Consider the following 19458-nt stretch of genomic DNA (forward strand, 5'->3'; position numbering starts at 1 on the left):
AGTTTTGTGGACGCAATATTTGGATATTTGTGTCTAATTTAAGTGTTAAAAACCTGAAATAAGTCTTGATTTGTAAAATCTGATTTGTGTTTTCTGGCTCTGTTGGTGCTCTTGCATGTGAGATGTCCGTGTTATCCAAATAATACGCGCAAACACTGAGTGCATTCCAATGAGTTTATTCTGTAAAAGTCTTGTCCATAAACAGCAACAGTTTACTTTAAACTACAAACCTTTCAAATGTAAAACATGTTCTAATTCCGAGCATTAACAAAGATTGAAAGGTTTAAATAAAAAAATTAAAATGTATGAGTTTACATTTCACACAGTATTATAATCAACTATCATCAAAAAAATAAATATAATATATTTTTCATAAAGACATAGGAAGGAGAGCAGGCTACTGGCATACCATTGATGGGAGTGTGTAAGAGTAAGTTTGGAAGCTGAACCAAGGCAGAAAACACAATTTCCCAGCATGCCAGGCGCCAACTTTACACCAAACACTAAAGCTACATTCATGACAAGTCGGAAACTCTGAAAATATGACTTGAAAACTCGGAGAAACGAGTTGTGTGCATTCACATGCCTTTGAACTCGTTGAGAACGCTGATTTCGTTATCGAGGTCATTTCCTTAGTAGGTGATGTCACTTGTAAATAGTTGGAGGGCAGTTCAAATGTAGTTTTTTTAACTCGGAAGCTTGTATTTCTGAGTTTCCAACATGTCATTAATGCCTCAGGATGAAAACCTATATATCGTCTGAGAAAGGTGCTTGAAAACATGGTTGTGTTATGTATTTTTTTCTCATTCACCGCACTGTGGAAGTGTGAATGGAAAAACAGCAGGTATACTGAACAAATATATAAACGCAACATGCAACAATTTCAAAGATTTTACTGAGTTACAGTTCATATAAGGAAATCAGTCAATTTAAATGAATTCATTAGGCCCTAATCTATTGATTTCACATGAGTGGGCAGGGGCGCAGCCATGGGTGGGCCTGGGAGGGCATAGACCCACCCACTTGGGAGCCAGGCCCAGCTAATCAGAATGAGTTTTTCCCCACAAAAGCGTTTTTTTTACAGACAGAAATACGCCTCAGTTTCATTAGCTGTCCGGGTGGGTGGTCTCACACGATCCCGCAGGTGAAGAAGCTGGATGTGGAGGTCCTGGGCTGGTGTGGTTACACGTGGTCTGCGGTTGTGAGGCTGGTTGGATGTACTGTCAAATTCTCTAAAATGACGTTGGAGGTGGCTTATGGTAGAAAAATGAACATTCAATTCTCTGGCAACAGCTCTGGTGGACATTCCTACAGTCACCATGCCAATTGCACGCTCACTCAAAACTTGCGACATCTGTGGCATTGTGTTGTTTGACAAAACTTTTATTGTCCCTAGCACAAGGAGCACCTGTGCAATGCTAATTTAATCAGCTTCTTGATATGCCACACCTGTCAGTAATCTTGGCAATGGAGAAATGCTCACTAACAGTGATGTAAACAAATTTGTGCACCAAATTTGAGAGAAATAATGTTTTTGTGCGTATGAAACATTTCTGGGATCTTTTATTTCAGCTCATCATGAAACATTTTACATGTTGCGTTTACCTTTTTGTTCAGTATAATTGAAAACGTTAAGAAAATAACTAGGTAGTTGTGTACAACAGTTGAGCATGCCACTATAGAAAGCTTTTAAAATATACCATAACCCCTTCTACTGACACAGGTTAAAACCGATTCATCACTTCCCATAGAAAGATGAAGGCAGCGTAGTGCACAAAAGTATTTAGGTGGTAGGGTTCCATTTGGGATGCGGAACGAGTAGTTAGCTAGATCAGTCAGGTAGAATACTGGCCCTATACTCTACAACCAAAGTCAAATATATAGATAGAGAGTTAGAGAGTCGGTTTGTGCACAACACTTCGTACATTTATCTATGTCTTTTCCCATTCATCTTTTGCGGTTACATAAAAGAGCAACATACAGTGCTGAGTGATATGGATATGTTATACAGTCAGTTAAACACACATTTAAAATTTCCAGTAACGTTCCCCAAATTCTCAGGTTTCCCATGAATTCCAGTCGTATGATCACCGGATTTCCTGCTTATTCCCTCCTGATTGCAGGATTATTCCAACCGGGATTTCTGGAAAACTGGAAAGTTTTGAAAATGTACTGGAATTTTGCAACCCTAAGCTAGTCCCTCCCCTTAAACCATTGTTTTATAAAAGCAAATCCAACATACAACAGAACACTGCAATACCCAACATATATCAATCATCATAGACCACAAGGGAGTATATTATACTGTATATTCAAAGAAGTTTTATCAAACATAACTAACATGTTTACCTATATGACATCATTGATGGATTAATCAGATAGTGGAGGCTAAGGGTCAATATAAATATCGATTGATGCTTATTTTACACTGTTTAGATATGAAATGTGGTGTTCTGATTTTGAAAGAGACGGGGACACAAGTGTGTGTGTATGTTGTTTTGAAGCTAGTTACCTTGGCTCTAGTCAAGCCTGGGCGTCTATTGGCTGAAGCAGAGTTGTACAGATTTAGTATATACTGTAGTAGATTGTGTTATTTTCTACATAGAGATAGACGTGAATGACCCATTACAGGTGGTGATTATGGGAGTTTGACCATTCCAATATCACGTGACAGCAACAATGAATACCTTCCCTTCCCTCTGCAGGTGTCCACAGCACCTAATGTTCTTCTCTCAGCAACTGGTTCTGGAACAGAAGCATACAAATATTCTAATTGAAAAGTATCCTATTAAACAATTAGAATACACATCAGAAACATAAGTATCTGACAGTGACACAGGACACAATGAAGTGATATAATAATGCTGTTTGAATGATACAAGAGAATCAGAACAGTTATTTTGCTACCATGCCCCCTGGTGTCAGTATTCCTGCATTAAATGAACAATATCTGCAACATTTTCACCTCCATTATAATCTTTGCTAAATCAAATAAATGAGTAATCAAGTGTTGATCTTGCAACACTATCACTTTGCGGTACCAAGGAAGGAATAAACATACCTGTGACTGAAATGTGTCAGCAATGTCTTGTCAACTAGGGTCAATGTCACGCCAAGCATACAAACAGATCTGGGATCAGGCTACATCCACCATGGTTGGGGTCAATTCAAATTGAAGACAGTCAATTCAAGAAGTAGACTGAAATTCTGACTTAATTGTTGTAAAAATGTTAGATTTTCAATAAACTGAAAAGGAGAACCTATTTATTTTAAATAAAATAAAAAATATTTAAAATTCAAATCCTTTCCTGATTTAACTGACTTTAATTAGAATTGTCCCCAACCCTGACATCCCCCCTGGGCGGCCCACCTTGCTGTCGGCAGTGTTCTTAATGATGCCGTTATCGGGGTCTCCCCCCTCCGATCCGCTCTTCTGATCCTCCTCTTTCCCGTCCTCCAGATCCTCCTCTCCAGACGAGATCCTGGACAGCTTGGATGACTTCTGGGGACAACACACACAGATCAGCACTATTTATTTATTCAGTGAATGCAAAAAAAATGTGGTGCATGGTTTTCTCCACCCCACAGGCCATAGGGGGCTTGCTTTTATGCCCCATCGCTGGAGGTTGGCGAGGCATGGGCCGTGGCCAGTTCTGAACCCATTGAGTACCACTCCTTCCTGAGGATGTTGAAACCAGGAAGTTGTTGTGTGCAGGTAGTGATGAGGTGCTTATTTGTCAGAACAGCACTCATGCAACACTAAATGGACGTGCTTTGCTAGTGGATAGCTAGAGTCCATGATACTGTATCAATAAGTATTTCAGACAATTTCACAAATATGATTTGCTGTCTTGCAATATGTGGGAAACATAGAGTCTCATTGAACAATAAAGTAAGTACTTAATGAAGTTTAATGAATGCATCCATTGTCAACAGTGTGCGCAACAGGCACACTTTATTTGGCAGAAGGAAAACAGTCGGACGCAACTGCGTAACGCCACTCCCGCCAAAGGCAAAAGCGAATAGCGCACCCGACACACAAATAATGTACAGCATACAATATCACGGGTTCCACACAAGACCCGGCGAAAAACCAGCATGAAGCGTCACACATGACACGTAACGAACAATTACACACACAGACATGGGGGGGGGACAGAGGAAAATATACACGTAGAGTGATGAGGGGATGTAAAACAGGTGTGCGGAAAAACAAGACAAAACAAATGGAAAATTAAAGGTGGAGGGGCGATGGCTAGAAGACCGGTGACGTCGACCGCCGAGCGCCGCCCGAACAAGGAGAGGAGCCGACTTCGGCGGGAGTCGTGACATCCATTATTCTTTGAACTGGACGATTTTTTAAATAATTTCTGGACCCCAAATGTTCTGTAAGTATCTGAAAAAGTGAGCATGGCTAATGATGTTTCATCCAATCCCCAGTCAGGCTTCATCAGATCTGCTCCCTGTTAGAATGGCATAATGTATTAACATCCCTGTTGGAGTATCATAATGTTTTAACATCCCTGTTAGAGTATCATAATGTATTAACATCCCTGTTAGAGTATCATAATGTATTAACATAACATCCCTGTCAGAGTATCATAATGTATTAACATCCCTGTTAGAGTATCATAATGTATTAACATCCCTGTTAGAGTATCATAATGTATTAACATAACATCCCTGTCAGAGTATCATAATGTATTAACATCCCTGTTAGAGTATCATAATGTATTAACATAACATCCCTGTCAGAGTATCATAATGTATTAACATCCCTGTCAGAGTATCATAATGTATTAACATAACATCCCTGTCAGAGTATCATAATGTATTAACATCCCTGTTAGAGTATCATAATGTATTAACATCCCTGTTAGAGTATCATATTGTATTAACATAACATCCCTGTTAGAGTATCATAATGTATTAACATCCCTGTCAGAGTATCATAATGTATTAACATCCCTGTTAGAGTATCATAATGTATTAACATAACATCCCTGTTAGAGTATCATAATGTATTAACATCCCTGTCAGAGTATCATAATGTATTAACATCCCTGTCAGAGTATCATAATGTATTAACATCCCTGTCAGAGTATCATAATGTATTAACATCCCTGTTAGAGTATCATAATGTATTAACATCCCTGTCAGAGTATCATAATGTATTAACATCCCTGTCAGAGTATCATAATGTATAAACATAACATCCCTGTTAGAGTATCATAATGTATTAACATCCCTGTCAGAGTATCATAATGTATTAACATCCCTGTCAGAGTATCATAATGTATTAACATCCCTGTCAGAGTATCATAATGTATTAACATCCCTGTTAGAGTATCATAATGTATTAACATCCCTGTCAGAGTATCATAATGTATTAACATCCCTGTCAGAGTATCATAATGTATAAACATAACATCCCTGTTAGAGTATCATAATGTATTAACATCCCTGTTAGAGTATCATAATGTATTAACATCCCTGTTAGAGTATCATATTGTATTAAGATCCCTGTTAGAGTATCATAATGTATTAACATCCCTGTCAGAGTATCATAATGTATTAACATCCCTGTCAGAGTATCATAATGTATTAACATCCCTGTCAGAGTATCATAATGTTTTAACATCCCTGTCAGAGTATCATAATGTATTAACATCCCTGTCAGAGTATCATAATGTATTAACATCCCTGTCAGAGTATCATAATGTATTAACATAACATCCCTGTCAGAGTATCATAATGTATTAACATCCCTGTCAGAGTATCATAATGTTTTAACATCCCTGTTAGAGTATCATAATGTATTAACATCCCTGTCAGAGTATCATAATGTATTAACATCCCTGTCAGAGTATCATAATGTATTAACATAACATCCCTGTCAGAGTATCATAATGTATTAACATCCCTGTTAGAGTATCATAATGTATTAACATGCCTGTTAGAGTATCATAATGTATTAACATCCCTGTCAGAGTATCATATTGTATTAAGATCCCTGTTAGAGTATCATAATGTATTAACATAACATCCCTGTTAGAGTATTATATTGTATTAAGATCCCTGTTAGAGTATCATAATGTATTAACATAACATCCCTGTTAGAGTATCATAATGTATTAACATGCCTGTTAGAGTATCATAATGTATTAACATCCCTGTTAGAGTATCATATTGTATTAAGATCCCTGTTAGAGTATCATAATGTATTAACATAACATCCCTGTTAGAGTATCATATTGTATTAACATGCCTGTTAGAGTATCATATTGTATTAACATAACATCCCTGTCAGAGTATCATAATGTATTAACATCCCTGTCAGAGTATCATAATGTATTAACATCCCTGTCAGAGTATCATAATGTATTAACATCCCTGTCAGAGTATCATAATGTATTAACATCCCTGTCAGAGTATCATATTGTATTAACATCCCTGTTAGAGTATCATAATGTTTTAACATAACATCCCTGTTAGAGTATCATATTGTATTAACATGACTGTTAGAGTATCATAATGTATTAACATCCCTGTTAGAGTATCATAATGTATTAACATCCCTGTTAGAGTATCATAATGTATTAACATAACATCCCTGTTAGAGTATCATATTGTATTAACATGCCTGTTAGAGTATCATATTGTATTAACATAACATCCCTGTCAGAGTATCATAATGTATTAACATCCCTGTCAGAGTATCATAATGTATTAACATCCCTGTCAGAGTATCATAATGTATTAACATCCCTGTCAGAGTATCATAATGTATTAACATCCCTGTTACAGAGTATCATATTGTATTAACATAACATCCCTGTCAGAGTATCATAATGTATTAACATCCCTGTCAGAGTATCATATTGTATTAACATAACATCCCTGTTAGAGTATCATAATGTATTAACATAACATCCCTGTTAGAGTATCATAATGTATTAACATAACATCCCTGTTAGAGTATCATAATGTATTAACATAACATCCCTGTCAGAGTATCATAATGTATTAACATCCCTGTTAGAGTATCATAATGTATTAACATCCCTGTCAGAGTATCATAATGTATTAACATCCCTGTTAGAGTATCATAATGTATTAACATGCCTGTTCGAGTATCATAATGTATTAAGATCCCTGTTAGAGTATCATAATGTATTAACATCCCTGTTAGAGTATCATAATGTATTAACATCCCTCTCAGAGTATCATAATGTATTAACATCCCTGTTAGAGTATCATAATGTATTAACATCCCTGTCAGAGTATCATAATGTATTAACATCCCTGTTAGAGTATCATAATGTATTAACATGCCTGTTAGAGTATCATAATGTATTAACATCCCTGTCAGAGTATCATAATGTATTAACATCCCTGTTAGAGTATCATAATGTATTAACATGCCTGTTAGAGTATCATAATGTATTAACATCCCTGTCAGAGTATCATAATGTATTAACATCCCTGTCAGAGTATCATATTGTATTAACATCCCTGTTAGAGTATCATATTGTATTAACATCCCTGTCAGAGTATCATAATGTATTAACATGCTCTGTTATGCTCTGCATAGCTCAGTTCAACTCTGTGTGTGATGCTAATTTGTTCAACTTTCACTACAACACACTACACGTATAAAGAACACAGGTCAAATGCTATGTGCGCTTAAACTTAATCTTCTCCTTTCCCCCTTCTGATGACCAGGTGGCGAATCGCATCTCTGCATGTCTGGCAGACATATCAGTGTGGATGACGGATCACCACCTCAAGCTGAACCTCGGCAAGACGGAGCTGCTCTTCCTCCCGGGGAAGGACTGCCCGTTCCATGATCTCGCCATCACGGTTGACAACTCCATTGTGTCCTCCTCCCAGAGCGCTAAGAACCTTGGCGTGATCCTGGACAACACCCTGTCGTTCTCAACTAACATCAAGGCGGTGGCCCGTTCCTGTAGGTTCATGCTCTACAACATCCGCAGAGTACGACCCTGCCTCACACAGGAAGCGGCGCAGGTCCTAATCCAGGCACTTGTCATCTCCCGTCTGGATTACTGCAACTCGCTGTTGGCTGGGCTCCCTGCCTGTGCCATTAAACCCCTACAACTCATCCAGAACGCCGCAGCCCGTCTGGTGTTCAACCTTCCCAAGTTCTCTCACGTCACCCCGCTCCTCCGCTCTCTCCACTGGCTTCCAGTTGAAGCTCGCATCCGCTACAAGACCATGGTGCTTGCCTACGGAGCTGTGAGGGGAACGGCACCTCAGTACCTCCAGGCTCTGATCAGGCCCTACACCCAAACAAGGGCACTGCGTTCATCCACCTCTGGCCTGCTCGCCTCCCTACCACTGAGGAAGTACAGTTCCCGCTCAGCCCAGTCAAAACTGTTCGCTGCTCTGGCCCCCCAATGGTGGAACAAACTCCCTCACGACGCCAGGACAGCGGAGTCAATCACCACCTTCCGGAGACACCTGAAACCCCACCTCTTTCAGGAATACCTAGGATAGGATAAAGTAATCCTTCTCACCCCCCCCCCCCTTAAAAGATTTAGAGGCACTATTGTAAAGTGGCTGTTCCACTGGATGTCATAAGGTGAACGCACAAATTTGTAAGTCGCTCTGGATAAGAGCGTCTGCTAAATGACTTAAATGTAAATGTAAACAAAACAGCTGTATTTGCACTGAGAAACAAAACAGCTGTATTTGCACTGAGAAACAAAACAACAAAAGCATAGCCAGCACTTTGAAGGACAAAAGCAAGAAAATGTTCATCTGTGTAATGCAAGCAGGAGTTAGACTTCCAATTTGAGAGGCTGAGGTCGGTCTTCTGGAATGCTACATTCCATCGAATAGATGTGCGTAATAGAGCCCAGTTGCTAGGCAACAGTGGTTGCTAAGCGAGGATGGGGTGGAGGGGGCTGTGGGTGACTTTTTTCAACCCAGGCCTCAATGGACACCACAGTAACATTACCTACAACCACCCTGCCTCTGTATGGGCCCACAGGCTTTGTGTTGTCCTGATGAAGGAAATACCATTCAAATGGAACTATCAGCGTTTCTCAACCCTCCGAGTTCACTTCATAATCATTATTTTTCAAGATATGCTGACGACTTGCAATGTAATGTATCAGTAGGCTTAGGATAGCTACCCCCCCTCCCATTGCTCCCCTGAACATACGCACCTGCACTCTGACCTTTTACCTATAGGTTAGCTATAGCTCCGGAGAGACTAGAGATAGATCTCAATAGTCTCACGTGGCTTCCTCTCATCTTGTCGTTTGTTTCATTTAGCTGACATTGCTAAACAAGTGAAGACAGATACCTGGTTGGAAGGCATCCGTCATATTGCTTTCACCTTGTCCGGTCAGTGCAGATGAAGGAGAGGAGGCAAGGAGAGGAGGCAAGGAGAGGAAGCCTCTTGAAAGTTTTTAGATGCACTTTAGAGATGCCCCTGAAATGACCCTGTTGTCAACCATCTCACACAAAAAAATAAAAAAACACACCCAAGACCATCGTGACACTTATGTTAAGCCAGTGTTCTTCAACCCTGTTCCTGGGTTCCCACAGGCTGCCAGACTTTTCTATAGCCCAGCACTAACACAACTGACCAAACTAATCATCTATCAAGTCTTTGAACCAGGTGCGTTAATGCTGGGTTGGAACAAACATCTGCACACCCTGTGGGTCTCCAGGACTGAGTTCTACAGGTTTACAGTGTGATAGAGCGTAATAACAGGTCTGATAACTAGTTTGTGATGACCTGGTACCTTAGAGGAGGCCGTCCTTTTCCGTTTGAACCCGGCCCTGTCTTCCTTCAGTTTGCCTTTGTCATCTTCCACCTCCTCTATGGAATCTCTCTCCTCTCCTTCACTGCTTCCGTCTGCCACGTCTCCTCCTTCTCCCGCCGGCTTGGAAAAGCTCTGCTGCTGGATGGCCTGAGAACATAGGACAGAGTACAGTAGAATAGAGTACAACTTTATTGTCCACACAGAGTAGGAAATATACCTTTGGCTTCATAGTGACATGATAAAAATCTACAAAACAGTACAGTGAGCAGACACTATTCACTGATGTGCTATTGAGATGAACTGAGAAAATACTGAGAGCAAAACAAATGAAATAGAAGTCTCTTCTATAAGGAACTCTCCAGGAGAGGACTGCACCAAGGTGAAGCAGCAGCCCATAATATCACAATGCACTGTCCACATATCTGGATGACTTTTGTATACTTCTGTATGTGCCGGCCAATCCACAAAAATGGACTGAGAAGCACGACGCACCTGATAGCCGGTGAATTTGACCCCTGCGTTGTTCTCGATCTCCCACAGACCCTCGTTGAAACCTTTCCTCTTGTTGGACTTGCCAAACTTGTCCTTGTACTCCTTGTATGGTAGGAGATCCCTGGGGCCCAGGAAGGCACTGTGGTGGGAAAGAGATGGTGAGCAGTAATACCAACCTGACCAGAACCAAACCACTAACATTCATCTGTCATCACAAAAATGTAACTTACACTGAGTGTACAAAACATTAAGAACACCTTCCTAATATTGAGTTGCACCCCCCCTTTCCCCTCAGGGCAGCCTATATTCGTCGGGGCATGGACTCTACAAGGTGTTGAAAGCGTTCCACAGGGATGCTGGCCCATGTTGACTCCAATGTTTCCCACAGTTGTGTCAAGTTGGCTGGATGTCCTTTGGGTGGTGGACCATTGTTGATACACACGGGAAACTGTTGAGCATGAAAAACCCTGAAGCATTGCAGTTCTTGGCACAAAGCGGTGCGCCTGGCACCTACTACCATACCCTGTTCAAAGGCACTTCAATCTTTTGTCTTGTCCAATAACCCTCTGAATGGTACACATACACTATCCATGTCTCAATTGTCTCAAGACTTAAAAATCATTCTTTATCCTGTCTCCTCCCCTTCATCTACACTGATTTGAAGTGGATTTAACAAGTGACATCAATAAGGAATCATAGCTTTCACCTGGATTCACCTGGTCAGTCTGTCATGGCAAGAGCAGGTGTTCTTAATGTTTTGTACACTCAGTATATGTACTACAAAGACTCTGTCATGTAACTGATATACTCAAGTTGTGCTACTGTTTTGTGAAGTGAGCGTTCATGTTTATAACTAGAGTGTGTGTGCAAACAATAAATATATTCGCTATAAAGTACCCAAGTTAAGATAGTGTTATATTTAAGCAATGAGGCACAAGGGAGTGTAATATATGGCCAATTTACCACGGCTAAGGGCTGTTCTTATGTACGACACAACACGGAGTGCCTGGGCACAGCCCTTAACCGTGGTATATTGGCCATATACCTCAAACCCCTGAGATGCCTTATTGCTATTATAAACTGGTTACCAATGTAATTAGAGCAGTAAAAATAAATATGTTGCCATACCCGTGGTATACGGTCTGATATATCACGGCTGTCAATCATCATTCAGGGCTCAAACCTTCCAGTTTATAATAGGCCTATATTATCTGCTGATCACTATAATACAGTGTTATAACGGGCTCCCGAGTGGCGTAGTGGTCTAAGGCACTGAATCGCAGTGCTAGCTGTGCCACTAGGGATTCTGGGTTCGATTCCAGGCTCTGTCGCAGCTGGCCGCCACCAGGAGACCCATGGGGCGGCGCACAATTGGCCCAGCGTTGTCCGGGTTAGGGGAGGGTTTGGCCGGCAGGGATGTCCTTGTCCCATCGCGCACTAGCGACTCCTGTGGCGGGCCGAGCACAGTGCACGCTGACACGGTCGCCAGGTGCACGGTGTTTTCTCCGACACATTGGTGCGGCTGGCTTCCGGGTTAAGTGGGCATTGGTTGGGTTGTGTTTCGGAGGACGCACGGCTCTCGACCTCTCCCGAGTCTGTACGGGAGTTGCAGCGATGAGACAAGACCGTAACTACCATTTTGATACCATGAAGAGAAAGGGGAGAGAAAGGGGTAAAAGTACTAAATAAAAAAATAATACAGTGCTATAACTGTGTAACACCATAGGCCTCAGTGTATTAACATAGGCCTCAGTGTAATAACATAGGCCTCAGTGTAATAACATAGGCCTCAGTGTAATAACATAGGCCTCAGTGTAATAACATAGGCCTCAGTGTAATAACATAGGCCTCAGTGTATTAACATAGGCCTCAGGGTATTAACATAGGCCTCAGGGTATTAACATAGGCCTCAGGGTATTAACATAGGCCTCAGTGTATTAACATAGGCCTCAGTGTATTAACATAGGCCTCAGTGTATTAACATAGGCCTCAGTGTATTAACATAGGCCTCAGTGTAATAACATAGGCCTCAGTGTATTAACATAGGCCTCAGGGTATTAACATAGGCCTCAGGGTATTAACATAGGCCTCAGTGTATTAACATAGGCCTCAGTGTATTAACATAGGCCTCAGTGTATTAACATAGGCCTCAGTGTATTAACATAGGCCTCAGTGTATTAACATAGGCCTCAGTGCCTCAGTTAACATAGGCCTCAGTGTAATAACATAGGCCTCAGGGTATTAACATAGGCCTCAGTGTATTAACATAGGCCTCAGTGTATTAACATAGGCCTCAGTGTATTAACATAGGCCTCAGTGTAATAACATAGGCCTCAGTGTATTAACATAGGCCTCAGGGTATTAACATAGGCCTCAGGGTATTAACATAGGCCTCAGTGTATTAACATAGGCCTCAGTGTATTAACATAGGCCTCAGTGTATTAACATAGGCCTCAGTGTAACACCATAGGCCTTAGTGTAATAACACAGGCCTCAGTGTATTAACATAGGCCTCAGTGTATTAACATAGGCCACAATGTAATATCTTAGGCCTCAGTGTATTAACATAGGCCTCAGTGTATTAACATAGGCCTCAGTGTATTAACATAGGCCTCAGTGTAATAACATAGGCCTCAGTGTAATAACATAGGCCTCAGTGTAACACCATAGGCCTCAGTGTAACACCATAGGCCTCAGTGTAATAACATAGGCCACAGTGTAATAACATAGGTCACAGTGTAATAACATAGGTCACAGTGTAATAACATAGGCCTCAGTGTATTAACATAGGCCTCAGTGTATTAACATAGGCCTCAAGTGTAACACCATAGGCCTCAAGTGTAACACCATAGGCCTCAGTGTAATAACATAGGTCACAGTGTAATAACATTGGCCTCAATGTAATAACATTGGCCTCAGTGTATTAACATAGGCCACAGTGTCATAACATAGGCCACAGTGTAATAACATAGGCCACAGTGTAATAACATAGGCCACAGGAGATGTTTTTGGTAATATGCTTATCAACAAAAAGTTGTAAAGAAAAGGTGTGTATGTGTCCCAAATATTCCCTATATAGTGCACTACTTACCCCATTGGGCTCTGGTCAAAGGTAGTGCACTATATAGGGAATAGGGTGCCATTTGGGACATAATAGTGTGTTGGCTTACGTTTCATGTGTGCCGAAGAAAAATATGGGATATTTATTAGCAGGTGGCTTGACAGCTCCCTCTGGAAGTTCATCAATCTAATGGGGGTAGAGAGAGAGAGAGAGAGAGAGATGTAGAGAGTGAGAGAGAGATGTAGAGAGAGAGAGAGAGAGAGAGAGAGAGTGATGTAGAGAGAGATGTGAGAGAGAGTGATGTAGAGAGAGTGAGAGAGAGAGTGATGTAGAGAGAGAGAGAGAGAGAGTGATGAGAGAGAGAGAGAGAGATGTAGAGAGAGAGAGAGAGAGTGATGTAGAGAGAGAGAGAGATGTAGAGGTAGAGAGAGATGTAGAGAGAGAGAGAGAGAGAAAGAGAGTGAGTGAGTGATGTAGAGTGAGAGAGAGAGAGAGTGATGGAGAGAGTGAGAGAGATGTAGAGAGTGAGAACAAACACCATTGTAAATACAACCCATATTTATGCTTATTTAATTTATATTGTGTCCTTTAACCATTTGTACATTGTTAAAACACTGTATATATATAATATGACATTTGTAATGTCTTTATTGTTTTGAAACTTCTGTATGTGTAATGTTTACTGTTAAGTTTAGTTGTTTTTCACTTTATATATTCACTTTGTATGTTGTCTACCTCACTTGCTTTGGCAATGTTAACACATAAAGCCCTTGAATTGAATTGAATTAAGAGAGAGAGAGAGAGAGAGAGAGAGAGAGAGAGAGAGAGAGAGATAGAGAGAGAGAGAGTGATGTAGAGAGAGAGAGAGAGTGATGTAGAGAGAGAGAGAGAGAGATGTAGAGAGAGAGAGAGAGAGATGTAGAGAGTGAGAGAGAGAGAGTGATGTAGAGAGTGAGAGAGAGATGTAGAGTGAGAGAGAGAGAGAAAGAGAGAGACTGTTATTACACTCAAGTCAGATGTATCTGTTCATGGGATCTCAGAAATGAACCCATAATACAAACTGCAACAGTGTATGTGAACTGCATTAACACACTTTAATATGTCAGTAAGCAGTAGTGTCCTAACTTCAATGCTGTGTGTTGTCTACATATTCCAAACAATAGAAATAAGAGTGTAAAGTGTCAGTATATTGAAACAATGTTGCAGATGCTAGAACACTTGAGGCCAATAGTGTAATCAGAACGCTTACAATGTAACATTGTCGTTGGAAAGGGCTCACGTCACCCGGTTACCTCAGGTCAAGTCTGACCGACTATAAAGGCTAGCTCTAGTAGGCTATACCAAATCGCTGCTACAGTAGCTAATTACTCTGTAGGTCGATACAATTACAACCGCTTTGCATTCAAGTGAATTTGTGGAATGTGGGAAATGAAAAGTAAAAACAGTACGTAAGGAAGAGACGGATTCAAAAACAGACGTAGTAGCAGACCATTCAATAGCGCCCTCATTTCCTGACTGGGAAACACAGGGAAAATGTAAAGAATGGTAAACATAAGAATGACTGGTTATTGTGGTTGCAGCGTATCAAAATAGCGATCCGCAATAGCTGAATATGTGATGAAGGTAGGTAGGTAGGTACACTGTGAATTAAGCTGCGAAAGACAAACACGCATGGTGAAGAAGGTGGCGGCAAGAGCCCATCGCATATATCCCAAAGCATCGGCGGTATTGTCTCAGGCAACCCCGCCTCCCTGCTTTTCAGCTCGGCTGCATCACCTACTCACCCTCGCTGGCCAGTGTGGGTATCCCTTCATCTTCGCAAAAACCAAATCTCCTGCCTTGTACTCCCGCGGCCGTGGACGAGCCATAATGACTGTGTGCCAGCCTACTCCAATTTGAGATGAAAGTAAATGTTTTAGTTCGGCCCTTAACAGAGATGGGGATTATCGACCATCAATGTTTTGATAGCAAGACGGCAGTTTACACGTAAATAAATAATTAAAGCAAAGGATAAGGCCTGGAAACGGTGCCTCATGCACGAAAATGTGCAGATCAGCGCAAGAATACAGGTACAAAACCTAAATCCCAACGTCGAGAAGCTGTCACTGTAGTCCTTGGAGAGTGTTAATAATAATAATAATTTAAAAAACGTCCTCAATAGTGGATGTATTCATTTAAAAAGGACAGCGGCATGGAGAACATGGACTCTAAACAAAATTAGGCTACTCCTCAAATAGAGACAGAAAATATGGGTAATTCCTAGACTACATAACCAATTTCTTGCCTGTCCTTGCAGAGGCACAATTTAAAATGCAGTATTGTTTTCAATTACAGCCTACATTTTGAGTAGCCTGCAGGCTACTTAAATATGCTAAATAAATTATGGCAAAAAATAGGTCTGCCAGTGCCATAGGTGTCAAACTAACCCTAATACTGCCAAAGTATATGCAGCAATATACTACCTTGTGCAAAGAACACCGCGATTAAAGAGTCTGTAAGGAACTTTTGCTTCTGGGGGAGCCTAGATTATCTCATTGGATAGAAAGGGGCACACCTTCCCATGTACATGAGCATAAACTACAGTATATAGAGTGCCACAGTATGAGTCATATAATACCCATAAAACCTAGCGGTCAAACAGGGAAATGGCTCCAAACATTTTCCCACCATTTCTTTTTCCCTTGGGGGTATTTAGAAACACTTAAAATAAGGGCTGTGTCAATCTCTAGTACAAGGTGACTTTTATCAATATATTTGCCTGTATTTACCCACCCAAAATGAAATGCTAATTAGCTGCTAATGTGGCTATCATAAAGAACTACAAATGCCATGATAATCTGGACAAGACTGCCGAATCAAGGTAAAGGTACGAATCTCTGGATGAACTATCTAATGTTAGCTAAGTGTAGTAATTAATAATTTAGCTACATTTCTTTAAATTGACAATTCTTTGAACTGTCTTGTGCAAGTTTTAAATTGACACAATACCTGTTAGCAAAGGTGTCAGCTCGAGATGACGTGCAGGAGTTTGCAGGGATTTGTAATCTTGCATGATGTCTACTTTGATGCTAATTAGCATGTTCAAATCTGAGAGGAAATAGAGCCGAATAAATATATTGATAAAAGTCACCTTGTCCGAGAGAGATTTACATGGATATCAAAATGTCACGCCTGGGTAAGCCAACACACAACACAACCCTTATTTTAAGTGTTTCTAACATCCCCTATGGAAAAAATGAATGGTGGAAAAACGATTGGATCCATTTTCCTGTTTGACCGCTATGCTTTATGGGTATTAGGACATCTCCACTGTGGGGCTCTACTGTTAGAATAGATATTCAGATTTATGAGTTAATGAGCCATGCAGACAATACTAAAGCCAAAATTGAAGGTTCACATTTAGCCAGCAACTCCTGTATAGCCTCTTTGAACAGATATTGATTGCATTTATCTGATTCAGGGGCCTGTTTTTATTTTTTTTATTCCAGATTAATATGATCCTGTGTTTAGGTTGGGTTTTTGGTTAAAGCATATGTTGTGCTTCGGATTTAGGCCTATTCTGAATGGTTTAAGTGTTATAAAGAAAAGGGTTCATATGTAGAGTTTACAATGAACTATAACATATGTCCACATATGTTGTGTTTCATGGGGAAGGGACATGTACATCTAGCCATATAAAGATTAAGAGAGGAAGTCACACTCCTCGAAAGATGTTCACTACAATCCAAGGTCACATAAATTCATGTTCAAACTCAAGAGGAAAATCTGAATCATGTGCATATATGTTTCAACCAGCAGATGGTAGTAAAACCTAAGTAATGCCAGAGAACCAAACCCTCATGGACAGCCAGGGCAGTTTCCAGGAGTGTTTCAGTTCGATTCAACATTTACTACGTTGCGTGACGGTTTGTACTGAACGACACGTTTCCCCAAAACGTTGGTCAACTTTCTTGAACAGACGTTGAGGTATATTTAATCAGTTTGGTGGGTGTATCGGAGTGTGGCTGGAAACACTGAGTGACGTATGCCTATTTAAAGGGCAGCGGTGCATTTTGAACCCACAACCCAACCACTCCAGTTTTTTAACTGGCCATACAGAACAGTAACGTTTCCGTTTAATTGAACGTTGCACTCCGTTTTTTTGTACTGAACGCCGCCCAAATGATAACGGCGCGGTTCCCGGAAACAGACTAAGCACAGTCAAAGATTGTCTATTATATTGACAAGATAGTTGATTGACCATTCTAACAATGGAAATACATATCCTCAAATATGGAAGGCAGGTAGGCAGGAGGCGAGATCTGGTGGGACCAATCTAGCCAATGAGAGGGCAGATATGTGATACAGTCAATAGAGATAGAGGAAACTGAGCTGCACTTCCTAACCTCCTGCCCAATGAATGACCATATTAGAGACACATATTTCTCTCAGATTACACAGATCCACAAAGAATTCAAAAACAAACCTGATTTTGATAAACTCCCATATCTACTGGGTGAAATACCACAGTGTGCCATCACAGCAGCAATATTTGTCACCTGTTACCTCAAGAAAAGGTCAACCAGTGAAGAACAAACACCATTGTAAATACAACCCATATTTATTCTTATTTATTTTCCCTTTTGTACTTTAACCATTTGTACATAATTACAACACTGTATATATATATATATATATATATATATATATAATATGACATTTGTAATGTCTTTATTCTTTTGTAACTTCTGTGAGTGTAATGTTTACTGTTAATTTTCATTGTTTATTTCACTTGTGTATATTATCTACTTCACTTGCTTTGGCAATGTTAACATATGTTTCCCATGCCAATAAAGCCCCTTGAATTGAATTGAGAGATAGAGGACTCATCTTTGTATCTGTGCCATTATAGCGTCTGTGAAAGAATGGTCTGTCTTCATTTTATAGTACTCAGTTTCTTCTTCTTCATTTGCTGATTGCGCCCAACTCACAGGAACCCCCCCCCCCCCAAAGTGGTCGAAGCCCTCAATGGCAATGGCCATGTTAAAACAAGTTATATCAATGACAAGTCCTCTATCTATCTCTATGACAACAGGCACAATTCTGATATAAAGATGTTTTTCTTAAAGTTGCCGAAATGCCACGTGTGTCAACTTATATCAGTGCTTTCCTCGTAACAACCTAACCATACCAAAACGTATATTCGATCAAATAAGCCATACATAGCTAAATATTATATTTTCTTTTAAGCAAATTCGGCACTCTCTCATTGACCCCACATACAATAATGTCTCATTTTGTGTGTTTATTTTTCGTGGACAGATTTTGGGAAGAGTAAAACCTCTCACGTCTCCTCTTACTCTCTGGCATAATCCTGGACCAACCCTGGAAGTGTTGTTTAGTCCATAAACTAGGTGTAAACTATGACTGAAAACAGCTCCAAATATTTACGCAACATGCAACAATTTCCCCAATTTGACAGAGTAACCGTTGATAAATCAATTCATTAGGCCCTAATCTATGAATTTCACATGTCTGTGTAGGGGCCCAGCCAGTCAGAATGACTTCTTCCCCACTAAAGGGATTTATCAACTCATTAGGCCCTAATCTATGAATTTCACATGTCTGGGTAGGGGCCCAGTCAGTCAGAATGACTTCTTCCCCACAAGGGCTTTATTACACACAGAAATACTCCTCTGATTCATCAGCTGTCTCAGACGATCATGCTGTTTAATTAGCTTCTTGATACGCCACACCTGTCAGGTGGATGGATTATCTTGGTGAAGGAGAAATGCTCACAAACAGGGATGTAAACAAATTTGTGCACAAAAATAGAGAAACAATATTTTTGTGCGTATGGAACATTTCTGGAGTCTTTTATTTCAGCTCATGACACATGGGACCAACTCTTTACATGTTGCGTTTATATTTTTGTTCAGTATAGTTATCACATTAAGCCTCACACATGTACGGTATACCATGTTCAATATTTTTTTTCATGGTTTATAGTTGATGATTTAATGAAATATTTTGTTCCATGTTGTGTATGGTACATATATGAAGACTTAAATTAGTAAAGTATTTTGGGAAGGCTCTTGGTAGGCTATAAACTGGTTAAGGTTATCA

General features: G+C 40.2%; 1 protein-coding gene across 2 annotated transcripts; it reads right to left on the reverse strand.

The window, feature by feature from the left end:
• Positions 1 to 160: 160 nt before the first annotated feature.
• On the reverse strand, positions 161 to 15921 carry hdgfl3 (HDGF like 3). 2 transcript variants are annotated; one of them, XM_065012207.1, is made up of 6 exons: positions 15138 to 15921; positions 13463 to 13539; positions 10293 to 10431; positions 9780 to 9947; positions 3371 to 3499; positions 161 to 2745 (listed from the first exon to the last, which is right to left on the reverse strand). In XM_065012207.1, the coding sequence occupies exons 1-6, from the start codon at positions 15219 to 15221 to the stop codon at positions 2719 to 2721; spliced, it is 624 nt and encodes a 207-aa protein (XP_064868279.1). In that variant the 5' UTR covers positions 15222 to 15921; the 3' UTR covers positions 161 to 2718. The 2 variants fall into 2 exon arrangements, with proteins under 2 accessions (XP_064868279.1, XP_064868278.1); XM_065012206.1 differs by having other exon boundaries at positions 3371 to 3502; positions 15138 to 15916.
• Between the last annotated feature and the right edge of the window lie 3537 nt (positions 15922 to 19458).

The sequence above is a fragment of the Oncorhynchus nerka genome, linkage group LG27 (genome assembly GCF_034236695.1).
Source record: "Oncorhynchus nerka isolate Pitt River linkage group LG27, Oner_Uvic_2.0, whole genome shotgun sequence".
Classification (NCBI taxonomy): Eukaryota; Metazoa; Chordata; class Actinopteri; order Salmoniformes; family Salmonidae; genus Oncorhynchus; species Oncorhynchus nerka.

Excerpts from the sequence above, each read along its gene's own strand:
- hdgfl3 (XM_065012206.1), bottom strand. The coding sequence starts at position 15,221 with ATGGCTCGTCCACGGCCGCGGGAGTACAAGGCAGGAGATTTGGTTTTT. Across the intron at positions 13,540-15,137 it reads ACCCACACTGGCCAGCGAGG|ATTGATGAACTTCCAGAGGG; the intron begins GTGAGTAGGTGA and ends TACCCCCATTAG. Across the intron at positions 10,432-13,462 it reads TTCTTCGGCACACATGAAAC|TGCCTTCCTGGGCCCCAGGG; the intron begins GTAAGCCAACAC and ends TTCCCACCACAG.